Raw genomic sequence first — 23,897 nt, 5'->3', positions numbered from 1 at the left:
AAAATTCATTGTGGTAATGTCTAGAACCAAAATTAGAAAAATGTTGTCTCTGTCCAAATATATATGGACCTAACTGTACATCATCTTGATACGCTTAACAAAGCACCACCAATATACTTCATGAGGCCATGATTACGCAAAAATAAGCAAATGATGTCACCAAGTGCCATTTTAATGTGAGCATCTTCATAAATAACCTTTATGCTATGTAAACAGTTGATTTAACTACCGTGTTCACTCAGCATTAGGTAATTGAGCCAGAAGGTTCTGTCTGTAGAAATCTAAGTGATGGATGCTACCAATATTTACTTACCTAACATGTAAATTCCTTCTGCTAAAAGAGCTTATACAAATAATTAATAATAGACACAAATTAATGCAATATCATTCCATTATTATTATTTTTATGCACTTAGACTGGCCAGCTGGATGCCCATGTTCTTAGGTTTCAGTGCAATTTGATGGCATCAAAGTGGACCAGTTTTATTGTGTCTTGGTGGTCATCTTGTTACAAATGATTCATTTTTCTACCTACATGTTTATTTTAGGTGCAAATAGTATCGCTGTCTTGTCATTCTCTTACTGATGAGTTTTATATTCATTCGTAAAGCATAAAATTAGCCAAAGAAAGTAGAGGACTAACATTGATTAACCTACAATTCTCAAATAGGGTATTCGACAGTGGATTTTATACTCAAAATCACCCCTTTTTTAAGTTAAAATATGCACTATGGCTGTAAAATATGAGACAGTTTTACTCTTTCTATCTTTCTGTGTGCTCACTTATTTTATCACAAATTGATATACATTTTGTGTTATCTGCTAATCTGACTCACCTTGCTACATAAATTTGGCACAACAAAAGAGGCACCACAGTGCGCTGTTATTGATATGTATTTGTTTGTATTTTTTGCATCAGAATCAAACATTGAAGCTTAATTGTTTTTTTTACCACTTTTTAAAAACTAACCACAAGAATTGGATCTTTACAAAGTAAAGAAATAAGTTTTACTTAGCACTATAAACTTTTGCTAATTATCCGGCATAAATATAGTAATATATTTATGGGCAGCACGGCGGCTCAGTAGTTAGCACTGCAGCCTTGCAGCGCTGGGGTCCTGGGTTTAAATCCCACCAAGGACAACATCTGCAAGGAGTTTGTATTTTACCCCCGTGTTTGCGTGGGTTTCCTCCGGGTTCTCCGGTTTCCTCCCACACTCTAAAGACTTACATATAGGAAATTTAGATTGTGAGCCCCGATGGGGACAGTGCCCATAATGTCTGTAAAGCGTTGTGGAATTAATGGCGCTATATAAGTGAGTAAAATAAATATATACTGAAAATAAATAGTCAATGATATAAGAGAGATCAGATGAAAAAGATAAATATAGAGGGATGGACCCATATAATCTAGTGGTTTTCATCAAAGAAACCATATAATACAAAGTAAAAAACACCTTCCTCACAATACCAGTAATAGGAGATATTATATCCATAACACAACAATAAAGGTAATTACATTGATGGTCAGTTGGTAATACGATACAAATAAAATAACCAAACTCCTGACGAAGCGCAGTGTTGGTGAAACGTGTGCTTATGCACCCTCCTCTCTTGCTGTTTTCATCTTGTTTAACTTTACTGACATTAATATGTTGCAAGGTATAGATGGCCTGTAGGGCTTATTGCTTTCTATTTCCTCACTATTACTGTATTTATTTACTACTTTGGTGTCTTCAGTTACATATAATATTTCCTTGTTTGGATCTAGTATAGATTCTGTACAGTCTTTTATTTAATATATGCTTTACCTGTGTCTCTTTGGTAATTCAGTCTGATTGTATTTGTTTGTGTTACTTTATGTTATTATTTTTTTCCTATTATATCTAATTATTATTAGTTATTTTATTGAGATGGCTTTACCAATTAACCATTAAAGGGGTTGTCCGGTCTAAGTTGGTAAGTCTGCACTCACTCTGTGTGACTGCAGACTTATGAATTCCCGCCAGTGTGCACACTGTGCGCTGCGAGGATTTTCCGGTTTCTGAGCCGGGACACGCTGGTATATATGCGTTATGCATAGTCCTGGACAGAACCCGACTAGTGGACGTGGCACGCTCCATACGTACCCGTCGGTCCCACCTCAAAAACCAGCGAATCCTCACTGCTCAAAGTGCATGCGCTGGGGGGATTAAGTGACCGCAGACTTATCAATTTAGACCGCACAACCCTTTTAATGCAATTCTTTGAGGAAATTGCCTTTAATGCTATGACATGGATGTAATATCTCTTATAACCGGTATTGTTGGAGGGAGTTGTTTTTGCCTCTGTATTAGGTGAATTATTTTTAGTCTAGTCACTCTTATATCATTGACTATTTATTCTCATTATTTACACATTTTTAATTATTGTTATATTACTTAATAAATATATTCCTTATTTTTTATATTGTTATTGCATAAATCCTTTTTTCTTTCTTTTTTGGACAAGTCTAGTATCTCTAGTTTTTGACCATTGGGCTATTGGTTTAGTTCTTGTATTCTGTCTGTAAGGATGCATTGTGTTTGTTTCTGAAGGATCTTTGGACGTTTATTATTAAAATAATATATCTTCCCCAATGTGCATGTAAATTAAATTAATACAATGTGTTCAGATATGTTTTGTCATTTATGTTTTCTATTACTGATCTTGTTGTTTTAGACTTTTGTAATTTTATTGCAAGAAATAAAGCACTGTTGCTAAAATGGTTTATAATGTCTGAAAATGCACTAATCATTAGTATTAATAATGCTAATAATAATGAGTTATGATGTATGCCTGGGTTCTAAATTTCTTTAATTAGTCAGTGTACTAATCGTTTTATATTTATGGGTCCGATTAATCAAAAGCATTTATACCAGAATTCAGGCATAAGAAGCTTGGAAAATTCGCAAAATTTTGTCGCAACATAAGGCTGCACTAAAACTTTGCAACTTATGGCATTTTTGCACAGCTTTAAAAAATGGGCAATGTTGGGGCGGAACGGGGTGTGGCAAGATTTTTGTGTCCCATGCTCCTGATTTATTAAAAGGCTTGTGCTTAATGAATCAGGAGCAACTGACTGCAGCACACCCCCTCATCAAGATCAGCGTGAACAACGTCGGACTGGATGAATCAGGGCCATGCAGTTTACATTTTTTAAAGTATATCATTGTTCTATTGTGCTTCCTTATGAGAAACCCTTATTTTGAGTTAAAATGGTTTTCCAGTCTCATAAAAATTTGCAGAATATGTTGTAAAATAAGTCCTCATTCAGATTGGTTTCCCCTTCAACCACTCAAGTGTTACTTTAGCAGTATGTTTTGGTCATTGTCTTGTTGGAAGGTGAACCTCTGTCCCAGTCTCAAATCACTGACAGACTGAAACAGGTACTGCTCAAGAATAACCTTTGTATTTGCACCATCCATCTTCCCCTCGACGAAGACCATTTTCCCTGTCTCTGCTGCCGAAAAAAATCTACATAGCATTATGCTGCCACCACCAGGGCTGTGGAGTCGGAGTCGTGGAGTTGGAGTCAGTGTCCATTTTGGTGGAGTCAGTATAAAATGGACCGACTCCAACTCTTAAAATATATAATAAATTGAGTACAGTAGTTCAATGCAGTTTGTGGGGAATATTTTTTTTCATAAGAATTTTGGAAAGTTATGAAATGTCCTATAAATGTCTGTCCTATTCCTGATGCAAGGGTTTAAACTTCTAGCTGAGATGAATCTGTGCTACAGTAAATTTATCACTTCAACATGAGCCATGTATGAGGGAGTCGGAGTCGGTGTCATGGAAATTGAGGAGTCGGAGTTGGATGTTTGGCTTACCGACTCCACAGCCCTGGTCACCACCATGTTTCACTGAGGGGATGGTGTTCTTGGGGTGATGAGCTGTGTTGATTTGGTACCAGACATAGGATTTACCCTGGAGGCCAAAAAGTCATCTGACTTACAGCACCTTCCTCCATACATTTGGGGAGTCTCCCACATATCTTTTGGCAAACTCAAGTCAAACCTTACAATTTGTATGTGTAAATAAAGGCTTTTTTTTTCTGCCCACTGTTCCATAAAGGCCACCTCTATGGTGTATGGCTTATTGTGGTCATATGGACAGATAACCCAGTCTCTGCTTGGGAACTCGGCAGCTCCTTCAGGGTTACCTTTAGTCTCTGTGCTACCTCTCTGAATAATGCTCTCCTTGCCCAGGCTGTAAGTTTTGGTGGGCGGCCCTTTTGACGCGCCCCCTGGGCCATGTTTGGGGAATACCCGGAGCCGGATCCGTTGGGGGTGGTAGTCCTCGTGGCGGTGACCCGGTCCGTGCCCAGGGTGTCAAACTAAGTGGCGATGTTTTTAGTGGCAGATGTGATATTGTTCGACTACGCCACCCGTTGAATGCGGTTACGAAACCGCCGCTGCAGGGCAGACCGCTGAGGCCGGTGGTACAGTTGTGCAGCGTGGGTAGTATAACCCCCAACGGGAGGGGTATGGCCTCAGGGCAGCGGACGTGGATGATGGGGATGGTAGAATTGCACGCAGGCACCAGGAACCACTCAGAGACGGTGCGGTGTAGTTCAGGGTCTTTACTGGTGACAAAGATAGACCCTCCCGGGAGTACTGGCTAGCGGTCGGGGTCTGGTCAGTCCGTGAGCAGACAGGATCTCCCCTGGCCAGGCGGAGTTGTAGGCCTCCCCAACTAACTGTACTCTTCTTGGCTACCTTGCTAGAAGCGGGTAAAAGTAGCCCACGTCCCTGAGTGTACCGTGTGGTGCTCACCCGTATGGCCGGTGACTCGGGGCCTTCTGGTAGCCTCCGCTCCACGACGGCGGTGCTGGTCCCTTGCGTGTGACCGTGCCTTCGGGTTTCTTGGCCAGAGGACCTGAAATCCCCTGCCGGTCGGTTTCTGCTGCTGGGTATGGAACTGTCCCCACAGCCTCGGACTCCGTTTCCGGTGAGATCTCTTCAGCCAAGGCGAGCTATCTAGCTTCCAGCCTCTGGCACTCACTCCTGCTCCTACAGAGCTCCTGTTGTCACTTTCCCTGCAACTGCTCCACACCAGACCAGATTGTGTCTCTGTCTCTGTCTGTGTTCTTTTCTAACCCCACCTCAGCCCCAGTTTATATAGGGGAAGTTCTTCCCCTCCCAGGACTGGGCAGGAGGTGTGGCATGCTTAGGATTCCTGACCAGGAGACCTCCCACCTGCTCACAGACGTAATATTGCTATTACTGTGGTAACCAGACCCCTGGGGTTCCACACTTTCTTGGCAGGTTTGTTGTGGTACTATGTACTTTCAATTTGATGATAATGGATTTGATGGTGATCAGGGTGATCATCAGAGATTGGGATATTTTTTTTTATAACCCAACCCTGACTTGTACGTCTCAACAACTGTGTTCCTGAATTGTTTGGAGATCTCCTTGGTCTTCATGGTGTTGTTTGGTTAGTGGTGCCTCTTAATTAATGGTGTTTCAGCCTCTGTGGCCTTTCAGAAAAGGTAAAGTGTATATATTGACAGACCAAGTGACACGTATTGCGCACAGGTGGACTTCCTTTCACTAAGCATGTGATTTATGAAGGTAATTTCTTGCACCAGAAATATTTAGGGGCTTCTTAGCAAAAGGCTTGAATACAGATGCACATGCCAATTTTTTTTATTTGATCTCATAAATTTAATTTTTGCCTATATTTTTCTCTCTTTGCTTCACCAACTTAAACTATTTAGTGCTGATGCATCACACGCAAATTGGATTACAAAAATATTTAAACACAGGTTGTAATGTAACAAAATAGGTAAAAAAAAAAAAAGCTAAGGGGGAAAATACTTTTGCAAGCCTTTTTATTACAAAGTTGCTTATTTTCATGTGTACTATTGATTTCTGAAATAAAAATTGATAGAAGAAACTTGAGAAACCTCCATCATTTTTTTGTTTTGCGTACAAGAAACACTGATGAAACAATGATGGTGAAAACTGACGCTGAGCAAACACTGATGAAAATCTGATCAAAAACACTGATGGAAATCAGTCTTTTTTATTGTGTATGAGAAAAATCACTAACGTCTAAATGAGGCCTTACAAAATAAGTAGCACTGACCTTTTTAATTTCCCTGTGGCTGCAAACTCGTACATACTGAACACTTCCTTGATCCTCCACTGGTTATTTAAGTTGCTCCATCAATAACATGTAATTTCAATGAATAACTAGGCATCCCAGTCACCCACTGTAGCAGTGACAGTCAGGTTGACATGTCCTTGAATTAATCAATAGATTAAAGGCAGTGACTATAAAGAACTTGAAATCATTTCTCTATGTTTTCTACTTCTTGCAGATACCATGACCAACAGGATGTCACTAGTAACTTTCTCGGAGCAATGTGGTTAATTTCAATCACTTTTCTTTCAATTGGATATGGTGATATGGTACCAAACACGTACTGTGGAAAAGGAGTGTGTTTACTCACAGGAATTATGGTAAGAAGACATTTAATCGCTGTGACTTTTCTTGAACTTCTTTAAACATTGATGAATGAGGTTGGTTGTTCTCTTATCCCATATATTTGTTTTAACAAATGGCATCAAATTACTGAACAGGGCTGAAAATAACCATGGGGCTCATGGAACATGGTTTGTCATGTTCTCTTTTGTAGGCCTTGTATTTAATAGATATTTTTTTTAGTTCTATGAGTAAGTTATAGCTCCTATACATTACAGCTTAAAATGGTATTCTCATCTCCAAAATCCTATCCCACTATGCAGTAGGTGTAATAATAAAAATATTAGCAAATGCCTCCAATTAGAAATGTAGTATAGTTCTTCTGATTCGCTCTGTCGCTTACCTCATGTGCAAGGAATTGTTGTAGCTTAGGTATCCATGATTACGACCGCTAACTCTGGCTATATGAGCGATCCTAACAATTGAATTGATTTATAGTTATTATTTATTGTTGAGTGTATATTTTGATTGTTCTAATACTGAATTTAATAAAATTGACATTTTTATTGGTACTGTATAAGGTTACTGTAACTTTAATGCTGGTGCTTCTGCATGGTTCCCTTTCTCTCTCCATGCCGAAACGCCGACATACTCACCTCCCCAGCTGTGCGGCATGTGCCTCGGCATGCTCCCTGCTTCCCAGTCTCTGACTTCCGGGTGGCGCACCTAGTGCGCGTGCTGCCCTGCTCTTAAAAGGCCAGCGCGCGCACCTGCTAAGATGCCCTCAACCAATAGCTGGGAGGCATCTTGTTTAAAAGGCACTCTCCACAATAGGGAGATGCTGAAGCAACGAGTGTCATTAGTGTGTTAGTGGTGCAACTAGGGAGTTGTTAGGTCCCTTGGTCCTGGTGTGGCCAGTGTTCTGAACCCGAAGTCCCTGGTCCTAGTGTGGCCAGTTCTGAACCCGAAGTCCCTGGTCCTTGTGTGACCAGTCCTGAACCCATAGCCCCTGGTCCATGTGAGGCCAGTGCCTGAACCTCATCCCCCGGTCTGTGTGCAGCCAGTACCTGAATCTATATCTGAGACCCGTGTGTCTGAACATTTACTTATCCAAGTATTCTATGTATACGGACTGCTAAAACCAGTCTCCGTATCAGCCCTGTGCTCCTGTGGTCTGCAGCTGCCTGACCTCTGTGTTCTGCAGCTGCAATACCAGGGACTGCCTAGGAATGGTACCTGGCGGCTACCTGCAGCTCAAGCTCAACTCCACCATCAGGAGCTATAGTGAACACCAGGTAGCCGCTTAGATACCCCCTTCTTAGGTAAGCCCAGCCCCGTGGCACAGTGGGTCCATAAACCACATGTGCCACCTGCGTACGTAACAGTTACCTCTTGTAAGCACTATTCCGCCACTGTTCTCCTGATTTATACTTTGGAATTCAGTAGGAAGTCAAAACAAAATTTGTGATAATAATCCACGTGACACATTTTTTTCTGCAGACGTCTTGCCAATTTTTTTAACTGATTTGCTGCAAAATCTGAATATATGACACATCTAGCCTTATTCTTATAAGTGTTTATTACAAATTCATGCAAGTTCTGAGTTCTAGTGCAAAACACTTGTTAATTATGATAGTTTATGGAGGCACCATAAGATGGTTTTCCCATGGTACCACAATATATAAAGCTTATGTGTGTGTGCGAATGAGATCTTGTAGTCATTTCAACTATTTTGGTTGTGCCAATGTAGAGGATTAAAGTTTTAGAAAATAATATAAAATATTTTTAGCAACCAAGTCTTTAGAAAAAAATTGAAGTTAAATAGTATTTTAACCCATTTGAAACAAATACATTTATTAATACTGACAAAGTATAGATATCAAAAGGAGCACTAAATGCAAAGTATTCAGCTTATACAAAATTGTGACATGTGAAAAATACCAGAAGCAGAGATATGCTGGATAAAATGTTGAATGAGGACAGACATTTATCTGGATGTCATATTTGAAATCCTATTGAAACATGCTTAGTCTTGTCTCCTATTACAGCAATTTTGGTGGCATCCCAATTGTCAACATATGCAGGAATCATGATCTTTAAGTTTAGTGCCTCCTTTGGAAAAGATACTATATTATTTTTGACTTATATAAGTTCAGTTAATTAGCATTTTACAAAAATTAACAATGTACCTGTTAAACAGTACATGACGTGCACTTGTGTGAGATCATGTGGAGTATGTATTGGCATCAAACTCTGCCACCACCCACTGCGACACATGAAATGTGCCCATATATCACTCCCTGACAGCTGCCCCATAGCAGCCGTGAGAGCAGCTCACGTCACTTTATACTCCGTTTATCCCAGCTATTCAGGATAGGAAATAGTTTCTGATATACTGACTGTCAATCTCTACAAATCAAACAGCAAAGAAATCGTGTACCATGGGATAAAGTTTACGAAGGTAGATTCAGCAGTATAATGAAAGGCAGAGTAGTTGATGGTGAAAGCAGGAGATAATACATGTCCAAGTGTCAGTAGGTATCTTCACGTCCCAGATCTGCATTTCATAACACTACCTTATCTTATTTCCGCCATCATTCAAGTTGCTTTAGAACCTGTAAACTCTCTGGACTGTAAAACTGCTCCACATGTCTATATACAAACAACCCGCAGACAGCTCCGAGCTCCAGATTTCAACACTTATATACTGGAGGGCATAAAAAATCATCAAGGCAAGACAGCACAGAGTACAAAAGAGGGATGACCAAACAACAGAGCATCTGACTTAAAACCTCCCCGAGCATCTGTTATAAATATCTTTGCAGACCACTGAATATTAGATAGCAATATACTACCTGACAATAGAAGTATATTGCTAAGGAAAATAAATAGTTTATTAACTATAAATATTTCAGTTGACATTCTACAGCAGTTTATTCCTTCTTTTCTTATTTTCCTTTTGCTGTTTTCCCCCTGCCCTTCTTTTTCACTTTCTCTCTATCTCCATTTCTATTTCTCTGTTTATTTAATTTTCTGTATATCGCTTTTTTCCATTGTTTCCAACTTCCATTCTTTCCTCCTTTCTCCTTCCAAGTTTCACTTATCTTACTTTCTTACCACATCCTCCTTTTCTCCCTCACCCACCTGTAGCTTTTTTCCTTCTCTCCCTTTCCTTCTATCTTCCTTTTGGACTTCTAGTACCTTTCTCCCTTCCTCTATCTCCTTTTTTCCTTTTCTGTCACTTCCTTCCTTCCTCATCATGTTTTGTTAAAGGGGTTGTCCGATGCCTAAAATGTCCTGTATGAATACCTATCTTTCAACCCTAACCACTTCTGTAATAATAATTTTTATTTCGATAGCACCCACATATTCCACCACACTTTATATTTCAGAGGTTACTTCTATAGGTAATAAAGACACAAAACTGTAGATTAAACACATAATTCAACAGATACCAGGAGTGTGGGCCCTGTTCTGTCATTCTGTATTTGTGCTTTCTTTTTCTTTAATTCCTGTGACGTTTCATTTGAGTAAAGTCTCAAATGGGATGTCTCAGGAGGATGACCCTGAAATCACTTCTCCGTAGCTTCTATCACCCACACTGAGACAAGATATCATCAAGGGGCGGCACTACGGTCACATACCACACCTTCTGTCACCACTAACTAATGATGACGTCCTGTTTCAGGGGGCTTCTGTCCTTGCCACCTGAATCTTCAATAGCCACCGCCACACTTCTGTTGCCACCTGAGTTCCTTCTTCTGACACCGCTGCCTCTTTCTTAGAACTGAAACTTCATCAGGGGGCAGTGATAGAAGCAGGGTGAGTGACAGCAGCTTTGCCTCACAGCTTCTGTCATTTCCCTGAGACTAATTATTATCATCGGGCGGTCATAGAAGTAAGGGGAGTGACATCAGCACTGTCCCGTGATGATTTGTTTCAGGCCAGTGATAGAGACTGTGGGGCACCGCTGCTGTCACTCACCCTGCTTCTGTCACAGCCTCCTGATGATGAAACCATTTCAGGGAAAAAGATGGCGGTATCAGAAGCAGGGACTGTGAAGATGGGGACAGAAGCTGCTGCCACTTCTCCATCAGCCCCCCTGAAACAAGTCGTCATCAAGGGATGACGATGACAGAATCTGTGGAGGGATGGGGTGATAAAAGCTGTAGATAAGTGACTGCCGGGTCATTCTCCTGATGACGTTCCATTTGAGACTCCCCTAAAACGAAATGTCACAGGAATTTAAAAAAAAAAACCACACATAGGGATTAGAAAATGACAAATGTGGTTAGGGCTTAAGATAGATTTTTATGAAGGGCATTACAGGTATTTGGAAATCCCTTTTAAATAAGCAATCCCAGCTAAAAAAAAAAAAATCTTTCTAAATAAGTATGTGATGTAGTGTAGGTGCAGTAAAATACTACCCGATCGCGATCTTCCTACTTTTCTAGTGCCGCTCTGCTCTCTTCTTTCTAATCAGACTATTGGGATCACACATGGGTTTATGTGTGGACTGGAAGTCATTTTCACAATATAAGCCAGTGGCGTCTCAGTCTGACAAATACCTGACAAAAAAGTACAACATTCATGCGTTTGGTGAAATGACTTTTAATCTTGCTTAAAAATCAATGTTCTCGGCTGACAACTCATAATCCTGTAAACAGGTTGTTCTAGCAAGAACATTATTTTCTAAGCACAAAAAACTGCCACCTTATCAGTCAAACTTCTGTTTTCATAGAAGTGTGGTCTGCCTGTCTAAACAGGCTATTAAGCAACTGCCAATTGTCTTAAGTATAGCCAATCGGCAGTCGTTTAACGGCCATGACCGCGCTGTCTATATGCGTCCTTAGGCTACGGTCACACGTTCAGTATTTGGTCAGTATTTTACATCAGTATTTGTAAGCCAAAAACAGGAGTGGAACAATCAGGGGAAAAGTATAATAGAAACACATCACCACTTCTGTATTTATCACCCACTCCTGGTTTGGCTTACAAATACCGACCAAATACTGATAGTGTGAATGTAACCTAAGGACAATAAATGTAAGCCAATCACAGTCATTTAATAGTCTGTTTAGACATGCTGACAGCACTTTCACTTGCTGCCAAGAACCGTGATTTTTAAGCATGCTCAAAAATCATTTTACCCGATGAATGAGCGCTTTGCTCGTTTGTCGGGTGTTTTCCAGAAGCAAGCAATTATCCATAAACTAACAGTCCTAGGAATACTAGTTCTGAATTATTGAACAGTGTAAATGGACTCTTACTGTAGAGAGATTAGGTAAAAGTGAAATCTATAATGTGAGAGTGTTTGGAAATTAGTTTGTAAACAGAAGGTTACCAGTGGGGTGTGCAGAGCCTTATCTGTGAAATGTAGCATCGTTGTATTGGGCTTTGTAAATTAAATGTTGAAATTTTAATAATGAATCATGTATATGTTTAATGAATAACAACCATTTCCATTTTCTTTCTAAATCAGTGGTACATGTGAAAATAAACACCCCTCTAATATATCTTAGCAGAGAAAAAGCTTTTTTTCTCCTCCTGGACTGATCCCTCATTCTCAAAATTCTCAACTTGAGGGTAAAATCTGTATTCATTGAAGACAGATTATTAAATTACTGAGACAGGAGATGACAGTTGGTGCTCATAAAGTTCTATGGAGAACTGTAACTGTAATTTCATGAAAACTTGCAGCAGAATGTCTGTGTCTCCTCTCCCCACCACTCTCCATAGATTTTTAAAAGCATTGATATGTCCTATCTAAGTTGTGTGAAATCTGCCTTCACTGAATACAGATATTACCCATGAATTGAGAATGAATGATCAGTCCTGAAGGAGAATGAAGCAGATTTCTCTGATAAGATATATTACAAAGTTGGTTATTTTCATCTATAGTTACAAAATAAAAATTAAAACAATGATTACTCTTTATGTTTTTAGTGACAGAACTTGAAAGCTCTTTACATTGACTACCACATGTTACTGGATAGCCTCTTGTGGGTAACAGTAACACTGATGGCTCTAGGAATTGGGAATTTTAAGAAATGTCTTGAGTCACATACATGTTCTTACCAGGCAGTTATGTTCACCACCAGACAAAGATATTCATTGTTTGGATTGAGTTAGTAGCTAAGAAACCTTCCAAATGTTTCAAAGGAACATATAAATGTATCTGTAGTGTTGTCATTTGGGAGTATAAAAAAAGTTATTTTTATTCTTTATAAACCTCTCTTATATTTTTATCTTCATTCTTAAGAAGAACAATAAGTTAAAATATTAGCACCAAGTCATCAAGCCATTTTTGACAAATTTCTGGTGCAAAATTGTTTGAAATGTTACATAAATTGTGCAGCACTCATAGTTTCACAAAAATTTTGCCACTTTTGTCAGTTTTACACTAATCCCGATCACCTCTACCAACTTTTTGAAAAGTGGAGAGAGTTCAGGCATGATGGACCGACAAATTCATCATCAGCTGGACAATAGTGGAGCAAACTGCCCCTGACAAGTGTACATTTTTGCTCCTGGCAGCTATAAGGTGTGCCATATTCATGAAGAGGCACACACCTCTAAATCAAATTGTTGCACCTTACTCGGGGTCACATTTCATAAAGACTGGCTTATAAAACACCAGTCTTGATGAATCTGGGCCATAGAATTGCAGTAAGGGCCGGTGCAGACGAGCGTGTTTGCTGAGTGCGATTCAACAAAACATCAGTTCGCACTCGGACCAATGTTATTCTATTGGGCCGTGCACATGTCATTTTTTCCAGAGTCTGTCCAAACAAAAAAAATCACTGCATGTCCGATTTTGATCCAATATTCAGATCACACTTGGCCATGCAATTCAATGAGTCTGTGGAAATCATCAGACTACACTCGGATGACATCTAAGTGCAGTCTGATTTCTACACACTGACACAATGGAGAAGATGGAGACATTTTGTTCTCCATCTTCTCCTCTTTCGAAACAATTGGATATCACTATACTGACTCTGATCAGAATTTTATCAGTGTCATTTGCATACTCGGCCCAATTCTCTTGGATGATAGAATCTATGACCGTCAGCACCTGTCCTTAGGAATATACTTTGACTAGAAGCACTGAAGAAATGTGGTCAGATGTGTGTTGAGTTTCTATCGGTGACAGGTGAAGATGCTTTTGGATGGAAAATTGCTGATGCTGTAGGAGGCGTACAGAGGCCAAAAAAGGAGTCCTAGCATAAAAACCACATTACCCTACCAGAATCCAGGGCACAGTCAATCATTGACTGATCAGATTTCATTTGTGTCTGTCTATTATTATGAACAGTGACCTTTAATTTGCTATGCTTAGTCACCTCACTGATTCAGTAGTTATTAAAAGTATGAGAGGTCAACTGAAGCTGTGAAACCTATTCTAGACTATTGAAGGGCATTGCCCGAAAACACATTTGGCAAACAGCAGCAATGTCATTGTGTTCTGCTTCTCTTTCCTCGCACTCATACGCCTAAAGATCTCTTATATTCCATACATACTGTATATGTAAAGAAGTAATTTACAATAGCAACGTTACAAATCTATTAAAGAGGTTATCCACTACTTTCTCATTGATGACCTATCCTTAGGATAGGTCATCAATGTCTGATCAGTTGGGGTCCAACACCCAGTACCCCGGCCAATTGGCTGTTCTCAGTGGCGGTGGGAAATGCTCAATTAGGGAGCTGCTGTGTCTTCTGATAGTGGCCACGGCAGGGTACTGCACATATGCCCCCTTTTGATTTGAATAGGAGGCGGATATGCATTACCCACTCGTGGCCACTATCAGAAGCAGCTTCGTAATTGAGCATTTCCGGCCACTAACACTGAGAGCAGCTGATCAGCGGGGGTGCCGGGTGTCGGACCCCGACCGATCAGACATTGATGACCTATCCTAAGGATAAGTCAGCAATGATAAAGTAGTGGACCACCTCTTTAACTGGTGTTTCACTTTGCTTTTGTTTACTCTTGACTTTTTTGGGTGCATTTTTTTCTGCACAATTCAAGAAAATCGTTTAGGATACTGATCCAATAGACATAGGGGCCAATTCAGCAAAGCTTTTATGCCAGAAAAGTGGCAAAAAAGCTTTGAAAAGTTGCAAAATTTTACTGCAATGTAGAGTTGTGCAACAATTTTGTAACTTTAAGCATTTGAATCAGCTCTGCCAAAATGGACTGAATTGGAGATTAGCCAGGACGCGATGAGGCATGGCTACATCCATCCAATTAATCAAAAGTGCTGACATTTTGTACTGTAGAAATGCTATGCCAGTCCCTGACTGGAGTAGCATTTCTGGCGCAACATACGGAAGCACACACCACTCAGAAGCAGCGCCAAATTCATTAGATGGTGCCTTTTACTTCAGCAAGACTGGCGGTGTGAATTTCTCATAGTTTTTCAATCCAAATATTCTGGGTCAAATAGTACTCCACGAGTAAATGGCTTATATTTAAAAGGGTAGTCTCACCTTAGAAAGTTATAGCTTGCTGATCTCAAGAACAGGACTTTGAAGTCCCCTTTTAAATAGAGAGAGAACCCATTTACTGTCTATGGGACTGCCAGAGATTGCCAAGTACACTGCCACATAGACCATGCATGGAGCTGTTGTGTGCGTTCTTGGCCATCACTCTATTCAAATGGGGCACCTTGGAGCTTCAGGAACAGCAGTGGTGGTATGGTGGGGGTCACAGCACTCAGCACATTTTAACTATTTTATTCACATGTGATAACTTACCATATTGAAACATACCCTTAAAAATATTTTCTTCAAGCCAATTGAATAAGTGAATAAACTTTTTAGCATGTTAAAAATCTATTAGTATGTACATCTCTAAGTTATTACAAGAAGGTATTAATCAGGCTTTGATAAAATGTAGAAAGCAAAGTAAATCCAGTATTCTGCTGCCCATACACATGCATGTAAGCCTAGTGTGCATGTTTTCTCAATGGGGAGAGGGCAGTGTGCTGCTACTAGACACCACTAAGGGAAGATAAGGAACTTAATAAAGACAGGTAAATTAGTTCAGTAAAAGCCGACCAATCCATTCTCTGTAAACTACACAAGTGCTGGCTTCAGACTGAGAGTCTTATCACTTAAAGAGGTTTTTCATTATTTTCTTGCATTTTTTTTTTAAAAAAAACCTCTGGCTGTATTTCTTGTTATTAGTTAAAGCCCCCATATACAGTGCCTACAAGTAGTATTCAACCCCCTGCAGATTTAGCTGGTTTGATAAGATGCAAATAAGTTAGAGCCTTCAAACTGCAAACGAGAGTAGGTTTTATGAACAGAAGCATAAATCTTACAAACCAAAAAGTTATGTTGCTCAGTTGAATTTTATTAAATTTTAAACATAAAAGTGTGGGTCAATTATTATTCAACCCCTATGTTTAATATTTTGTGGAATAACCCTTGTTTGCAATTACAGCTAATAATCGTCGGCACAGGTCTGTGGAGTTATCTTGGCCCACTCCTCCATGCAGATCTTCTCCAAGTTATCTAGGTTCTTTGGGTGTCTCATGTGGACTTTATTCTTGAGCTCCTTCCACAAGTTTTCAATTGGGTTAAGGTCAGGAGACTGACTAGGCCACTCCAACACCTTGACTTTTTCCCTATTGAACCAGGCCTTGGTTTTCTTGGCTGTGTGCTTTGGGTCGTTGTCTTGTTGGAAGATGAAATTACGACCCATCTTAAGATCCTTGATGGAGGAGCGGAGGTTCTTGGCCAAAATCTCCAGGTAGGTCGTGCTATCCATCTTCCCATGGATGCGGACCAGATGGCCAGGCCCCTTGGCAGAGAAACAGCCCCACAGCATGATGCAGCCACCACCATGCTTGACTGTAGGGATGGTATTCTTGGGGTCGTAAGCAGTGCCATCCAGTCTCCAAACGTCACGTGTGTGGTTGGCACCAAAGATCTCGATCTTGGTCTCATCAGACCATAGAACCTTGAACCAGTCTGTCTCAGAGTCCTCCAAGTGATCATGAGCAAACTGTAGACGAGCCTTGACATGACGCTTTGAAAGTAAAGGTACCTTACGGGCTCGTCTGGAACGGAGACCATTGCGGTGGAGTACGTTACTTATGGTATTGACTGAAACCAATGTCCCCACTGCCATGAGATCTTCCCGGAGCTCCTTCCTTGTTGTCCTTGGGTTAGCCTTGACTCTTCGGACAAGCCTGGCCTCGGCATAGGAGGACACTTTCAAAGGCTGTCCTGGCCGTGGAAGGCTAACAGTAGTTCCATAAGCCTTCCACTTGCGGATGATGCTCCCAACAGTGGAGACAGGTAGGCCCAACTCCTTGGAAAGGGTTTTGTACCCCTTGCCAGCCTTGTGACCCTCCACGATCTTGTCTCTGATGGCCTTGGAATGCTCCTTTGTCTTTCCCATGTTGACCATGTCTGAGTGCTGTTCACAAGTTTGGGGAGGGTCTTAAATAATCAGAAAAGGCTGGCAAAAGAGATCTTTAATCCACACATGTGAAGCTCATTATTCTTGGTGCCTGAACTACTTCTTAATACTTTAGGGGGACCAAACAGAATTCTTGTGGTTTGAGGGGTTGAATAATAAATGACACTCTGAATTAACTTTTAACGTTTTAAAAAAATAAATAAATTAAAAAAAAATAAAAAAATTTGCTGCAGTGCATTTCCCACTTCCAGACTGATCTACAGTACAAATGTCACAATGCCAAGTTAATTCCGCATGTGTCAACCAGCTAAATCTGCAGGGGGTTGAATACTACTTGTAGGCACTGTATATAGCAGGAGCCCAATGGGCCTTCAGAGGGAAGCCACCTACTTATATCCCACATCTTAGATGCCTCCGTTGCTATTGACCAGGGCATCTAAGTTGTTAAATGACCCGACACCAACTTTATTGGTCTGTAATCAGTGCCTCATAACCAAGGCTGTTAGCATCAACCTGAGCGTGAGAAATGTGCAGTGTATTCTACTTCTCAAGTGCCACCATAAAAAGACTTCACATCAGAAGACCTGTCAGCAGCTGCCATAGAAACGCCATAGGGATTCATTAAGAAGTAAAAAAAAGAATAATTTTGTATTAATTTAATACATTTGTAATAAATTTCTAGCATCTCACAAAAAAAGCAAAGGATCCAGAAGATGCAACAAAGTGTGTAAAATGCCTCAAAACCGTACTGATTGTATTACATTCAGTATTTTACTACAGACAAACATCTGGCTCCAGCTTTTTTGCCACAAAAATTGTGTGGGTTTTTGTGTGAAATTACCCTTAGGGCTCGCTCACACTACCATATTAACCCCTTCAACCCCGGGCAATTTTCTGTTTTTGTTTTTTCATCCCCTTCTACCCAGAGTCATAACTTTTATTTTTTGTCAGTATGGCCGTATGGGGCTTGTTTTTTGTGGGACAAGTTGTACTTTTGAACGACACCATTGATATAGTGTACTGGAAAATGGGAAAGAAATTCCAAGCGCGGTGAAATTGCAAAAAAAGGGCAATTCCACAGTTGTTTTTTTATTTACCATGTTCACTATATGGTAAAACTGAGCTGGCAATATGATTCCCCAGGTCATTACGAGTATGCAGATATCAAACATGTACAGTTTATTTGTTATACAAGTAAAGAAGAACTTGGCATGGCGCTTCCTTTTGGATGTGGAGGTCAGACAGTCCATATATCCATATAAGATTTATTGGTTTTAAAAACAGATTTTACTGTCAAACCACATTTACCATAAAAAAATTAAACACTTATTTATTTGTTATTCAAGTGTTAAAAAGAAATTCTGAAATTTGTATGAAAAAACGTTTTTGCATTTGTCGCCATTTTCCGAGACCCGTAGTTTCTCCATTTTCTGTGATCTGGGGCTGGGTGAGGGATTATTTTTTGCTCCCTGAGCTGACGTTTTTATTGATATCATTTTGGCGTAGATACGATGTTTTGATCGCCTCTTATTGCATTTTATTGTTGCAATGTTGGGGCGACCAAAAGCCGTAATTCTCTCATTTTGAGCTTTTCTCTCGTTTTGCCGTTTACCGATCTGATTCATTTACTTTATATTTTGATAAGTTGGACATTTTTGAATGCAGAGATACCAAATATGAGTATTTTTATTTATTTTCATTGTTTTATTTTTAATGGGGCAAAGGGGGGGCAATTTGAACTGTTTTTTTTTCTTAAATATTTTTTGAAACTTTTTTTTTTTTACTTTTACTTTATTTAATAGTCCCCTTAGAAGACTTGAAGCTGCGATCTTCCGAATGCCGGTGCTCTATATAGCAAAAATCACGATCTCCTATGAATGCCGGCCACGGCAGACCCCCGGCTATCATGACAGCCTATCGGCGCCCCGCGATGACTTGACAGGGGCACCGATAGGTGGCATCAATGACGCACTTCCTTTCTGCGCTTGTTAAATTATGGTCAGTGATTGACAGCGGCATGTAACTGGTTAACAGACGCAAGTGGATATCAGCTCCACCCGTAGCTGTTAGAGGCACTTGATGTCTGTCTAAATCTGCCATCAAGTGCGGTGAAAGATGCAGGCTCACTGTGTGAGCCCGCATCAAAGGCAGGGACCCGACCGATGACATAAACATACGTCATCGATCTTGAAGGGCTTATTCGGACCAATAATATGTAATTTGGGTAGTGCTGATCAACTTTTTTTTTCTCATGTTGATTTGGCATGAGAAAAAAATAGCAGCAGACTGCGATTTGACTCGTAAATCGGACAAGACTCGCCCATTCAAGTCTATGGTTGCATGGAAATTATTAGACTGCATTCGGATGACATCTGAATGCAGTCCAGTTTTGATCTCCACCTTCTCCTCATTCAAGAGGAACGGATCACACTATGCTGACACTTAGATCAGAGTTTGATCAGAGTTCATTAGAATAATGACCCGATTCTCTCGGATGAGTGAATCTACAGTTGTGTGATCCTGACACAACTAATAATAATTAATTTTTGCATCTTTTTTGTACCACTACTGTCAAATTTGTTTTCTCCATTTAGATTAATAGTCACCACTAAACTTAAGCTGCAGGTTAAGATTGGAAAAAGATATTTTTGGTTTGTGTGATGTTCATCTGGAAAATGGAGCGCGCACAGACAGCATATAGCCCAATGTTAATTAATGTGTTGGTTCACTTGATAGTTTTTACCACATGGACAAAAGGTCTGTGTTAAAAAAATGCAGCATGTACTAATCGTATTCTTTTCGGATGAATATTATCCATACATTACAATGGGTGCACACAAAAATGGATACAGTATAGACATAAACTATATTGAATCTGTTTTATATAGATCCATAAAGATGTCATAGAAAAATTAATTATGCCTTCAATTTTTTTTATTTTTTTACTGTAAAGAACAGATGTCATACAGATGTAAAAAAAAATGACATACGGATGACATAAGGACATGAAAAAGGGACACACAAACTATTATATGGGTGAAATATTGTCCATTATCCCTGGATGGAAAACAGACTATTTTTCATACGTTTGCGTGAACTTAGACTTTGGCATATATAAAGAAATATTCACCTTTATACTAATCTAGACTTTAAGACTATTTTCTAATAAAGGATACATTAAAATTTGATCTTCTTGTTTCGTAAACTAAATGGGCAGCTTGTGTATTACATATGTTTATCCTTACAGTCTGCGAATTTGGATATGATGTTTATATTAGAAAAATATTATATAAAAAAAGCCATAAAAAGTTGATCCTAGAGAGCAGTGCATGTTGTGCGATTGCTTAGTCATGTTTGTGAAGATGTACTTTTAAAGTCCTATTAAATTAGAATATTTTCATTGATGGTAAAGTGTTTGCTTTGATTTATGTTCAGGCTTTTTCTTGATATAAAATGTATATCCACCTATTCCATAGGAGTGTGAGGCTCTAGAGAAATGTTGTATACTGTATGTATGCTGACATGGGTCTGCATAGGAGCCGTAAGTGACAAAACAGTAGCCCATTTGTACTCAAGACAATTTCCGAAGTTAAGGCCCCATGCACAGTAGACTAATGTCGTCCAAACCCGCTAATGTCGGCTGGACCATCGTTCAGAGCAGCTATGTGTGTGTGTAGGAGGCTGTGCCCAATGCTTTCTAGATCACATAGGAGCAAAAAAATAACTTTGTGTAAAGACGGATTTGTAGTTTTACATTTAATGTAATGTAGCTCTGAAATGACTGTTCCTTTGTCTTATTGATTTCAGGGCGCTGGATGCACTGCCCTTGTCGTTGCTGTGGTTGCAAGAAAGCTAGAACTTACCAAAGCAGAGAAACATGTTCACAATTTCATGATGGATACACAGCTCACTAAAAGAGTAAGCAAGCCATGCTCATTTTTGCATTATTATGTGACTGTAAAGGGTTGGGATGTCAATGGAAAAGTGTATCCAAGCAAATATTTTCCAAACTGGGGAGTGCTTATAAAAATGATATGGTGCCCATGGTGCATCTCCCATGCTTTTTCTTCATCTGTACTTTGCTCCCCACCGACTGCAACCTTCACATTCCATTGAATACTTTCTTCCTGTCCAGACAGATTAAGACTAGTGTTGAGCGATACCTTCCGATATCGGGAAATATCGGATTGGATCGGACCGATACCCAAAATATATCAGATATCGCCGATTCCGATACTGGAAACCAATGCAAGTCAATGGGACACAAATATCGGAATAAAAATAAACCCTTTGTTTCCTTGTAGGTTAATTCTACATGAAGGAAAACAACTAAGAATAATGTAGAATGTATTACATGAAAAGCCGGCAATTCAACAGCGGCATACACCAGTACCCGACAATTTAGAACAGAAAGAATAGAGCTTCACACATAGATTAGATAGATAGAAACATGTCAGTCACATATATAAGAAGTACAGTGACAGTGTTGCTTACTGTACTTGTCATTTAGTGTTAAAGGATTTAGTAAAAAAAATGACAGTGTTTTCATGCACCGTCTCTTTAAAAAAGCCGGCCGGCAATTCAGCAGCGGTGCCCGACAATTTAGAATAGAAAGAATAGAGAATCACACATAGATTAGATACATAGAAACATGTCAGTCACATATATAAGAAGTACAGTGACAGTGTTGGTTACTGTACTTGTCATTTAGTGTTAAAAGGATTTATTTAAAAAAATAGCAGTGTTTTCATGCACCGTCTCTTTAAAAAATCCGGCTGGCATTTCAGCAGCGGTACCCGACAATTTAGAATAGAAAGAATAGAGAATCACACATAGATTAGATACATAGAAACATGTCAGTCGCATATATAAGAAGTACAGTGATAGTGTTGATTACTGTACTTGTCATTTAGTGTTAAAATAAAGGATTTATTAAAAAATAAATTAGCGTGGGGTTCCCCATAATTTTAGTCTCTAGCGGAGGTTAAGCAGACGGCTGAGGCAGATGTTTGAAGCCTGGGAAGGGGGTAATACCCACGGAGCTTCCCAGGCTACTAATTTCAGCCCCCAGCTGAATACCTAGCCTTTACTAGCTATTAAAATGAGGAACCCCAAAAAAATGACGTGGGGTCCTCCCTATTTTAATAGCTAGCAAAGGCTCGGCAGACAGCTGGGGGCTGATATTAATAGCCCAGGAAGGGTGCCATGAATATTGGCCCCCTCCCAGGCTAGAAACACCAGCCATCAGCCACCTCAGAAATGGCGCTTCCATAGGATGCGCCAATTCTGGCACTTACCCTCGCTCTTCCCACTGCCCTGTAGCGATGGCAGTGGGGTAATAGGGCTGGGGTTGATGTCAGCTTATAATGCCAGCTGACATCAAGCCCAGGTTAGTAATGGAGAGGCGTCTATAAGACACCCCCATTACTAACCCCATAGTGAAAGTTAAAAAAAAAACACAAACACCCAGAATAAAGTCCTTTAATTGAAATAAAGACACAATTCTTTATTGTTCTAAATTAAACCATACCTACCATCACGCCCATTCCAGCTGAAGCCAACGATCTCCTGCAATAAAATAAAATAATAAAGCAACCTCATCCTTACCTTTCCATGGTTCCCACGACGGCTCCAGCTCTGCTACATTCACATGACAGGCTGGATCGCAGCCGAAAGCTGCCATCCAGCTTGCCATGCCGCAGACACTGAGAAGCTCCTCCTTTATGACGGCATAAAGATGAGCCGAGGTCATGTCCAATGAACTCAGCTCACCTCATGCACGTCACTGACAGCGTGGGAAAATTCTCCTGCGCTTGCAGTGAGCGTCAGAGAATTCTCCTGCTGAAGAGCTGAGCGCGGGGGAATTTTCCCATGCTGTCAGTGACGTGCATGAGGTGAGTTCATGTCCAATGAGCTCAGCTCACCTCATGCACGTCACTGACAGCGTGGGAGAATTCTCCTGCGCTCAGCGCTTGAGCAGGAGAATTCTCCCACGCTGGGATGGCATTGAGATGACAGGCTGGATCACAGCTGAGTGCTGCCATCCAGCATGCCATCCTTCAGAGACACTGCAGAGCGCAAGCATGCCTGCGCTCTGCAGTGTCTATGAAGGATGGCATGCTGGATTGCAGCGCTCAGCTTTGATCCAGCCTGTCATCACTCAAAACTTCTGACTTGTCTCTATGATCTATAATAAGTTTTACAAAACTGCAACTTACCTCCAAAACCAAAGAAGATTATCAGATATTATCAAATGAGAAGTTAGAGGGATAGCCAACATTTAGGTATTATGATTCCGTGTTGAAAGCAAAAAATGTCTACTCTTCTTGTTGTCACTTTATGAATATGGATAAAAATCACTGAGTATATTATTTCATAATTCCCAGATTTTTTTAGTATGTGGCAAATGTAAAGTGGAAATCATATTCAGTGTCTGAAATTTGTATTTTAATGAAATAGGTCACCATGCTAGAAATTTGGGGATCTGTATATGTCTACTTACACCCTCTTATGTATACAGCAAACTCCTGAGATATTCTACTTTACATACTATAATTCAGGCACAATATTTCATGTTTGTTAGCTATAGTATACAATATATTACAGTTCTATTAGTGAATTGTGTGCTGCAAAAGCTCTAAAATAAATACAGCTCCAGTACATTGTACAGAAACCTGTAGAAATCTCTACAGTAATTGGATAACTTAATGTAATTGCTGTTTTGGTCTTTCCGGTAAGTATATTTCAGTGAATCTTTCTGCGTAAACCATTTTGCACAGAATACCATAAAGCATTTTACCATTAATGTGAAGGGAAGTTTATGACTTGAGGATAAAATCCCTGGATTATAATAACACAGATTGGTAGACAGCTTGCAGGGGTAGAAATATGGGGGAAGCACTTTTTTATATTTCAATACAAGAAGCTTTCATTCATTTCTTAAATGCAATTAAGATTATTATTGTTGCTGATTAAGATTTCTGTTTAAAGGGAACCTTTCACCAGGTCA

General features: G+C 39.9%; 1 protein-coding gene across 1 annotated transcript in view; it reads left to right on the top strand.

Moving 5' to 3' along the window:
• Positions 1-23,897, top strand: part of KCNN2 (potassium calcium-activated channel subfamily N member 2) — a 292,772-nt gene that overhangs the window by 238,038 nt on the left and 30,837 nt on the right. Inside the window, exons 4-5 of the mRNA XM_073677198.1 lie at positions 6,350-6,491; positions 20,696-20,806. Coding sequence (XP_073533299.1) covers positions 6,350-6,491; positions 20,696-20,806 — 253 coding nt within the window. The remainder of the gene's footprint in view (positions 1-6,349; positions 6,492-20,695; positions 20,807-23,897) is intronic.

The sequence above is a fragment of the Phyllobates terribilis genome, unplaced genomic scaffold (genome assembly GCF_046119375.1).
Source record: "Phyllobates terribilis strain yellow unplaced genomic scaffold, ASM4611937v1 Scaffold_1__5_contigs__length_1240528914, whole genome shotgun sequence".
Lineage (NCBI taxonomy): Eukaryota > Metazoa > Chordata > Amphibia > Anura > Dendrobatidae > Phyllobates > Phyllobates terribilis.
Note: the sequence above shows the minus strand (reverse complement) of the source record. Positions and strands in the feature narration are given on the sequence as shown.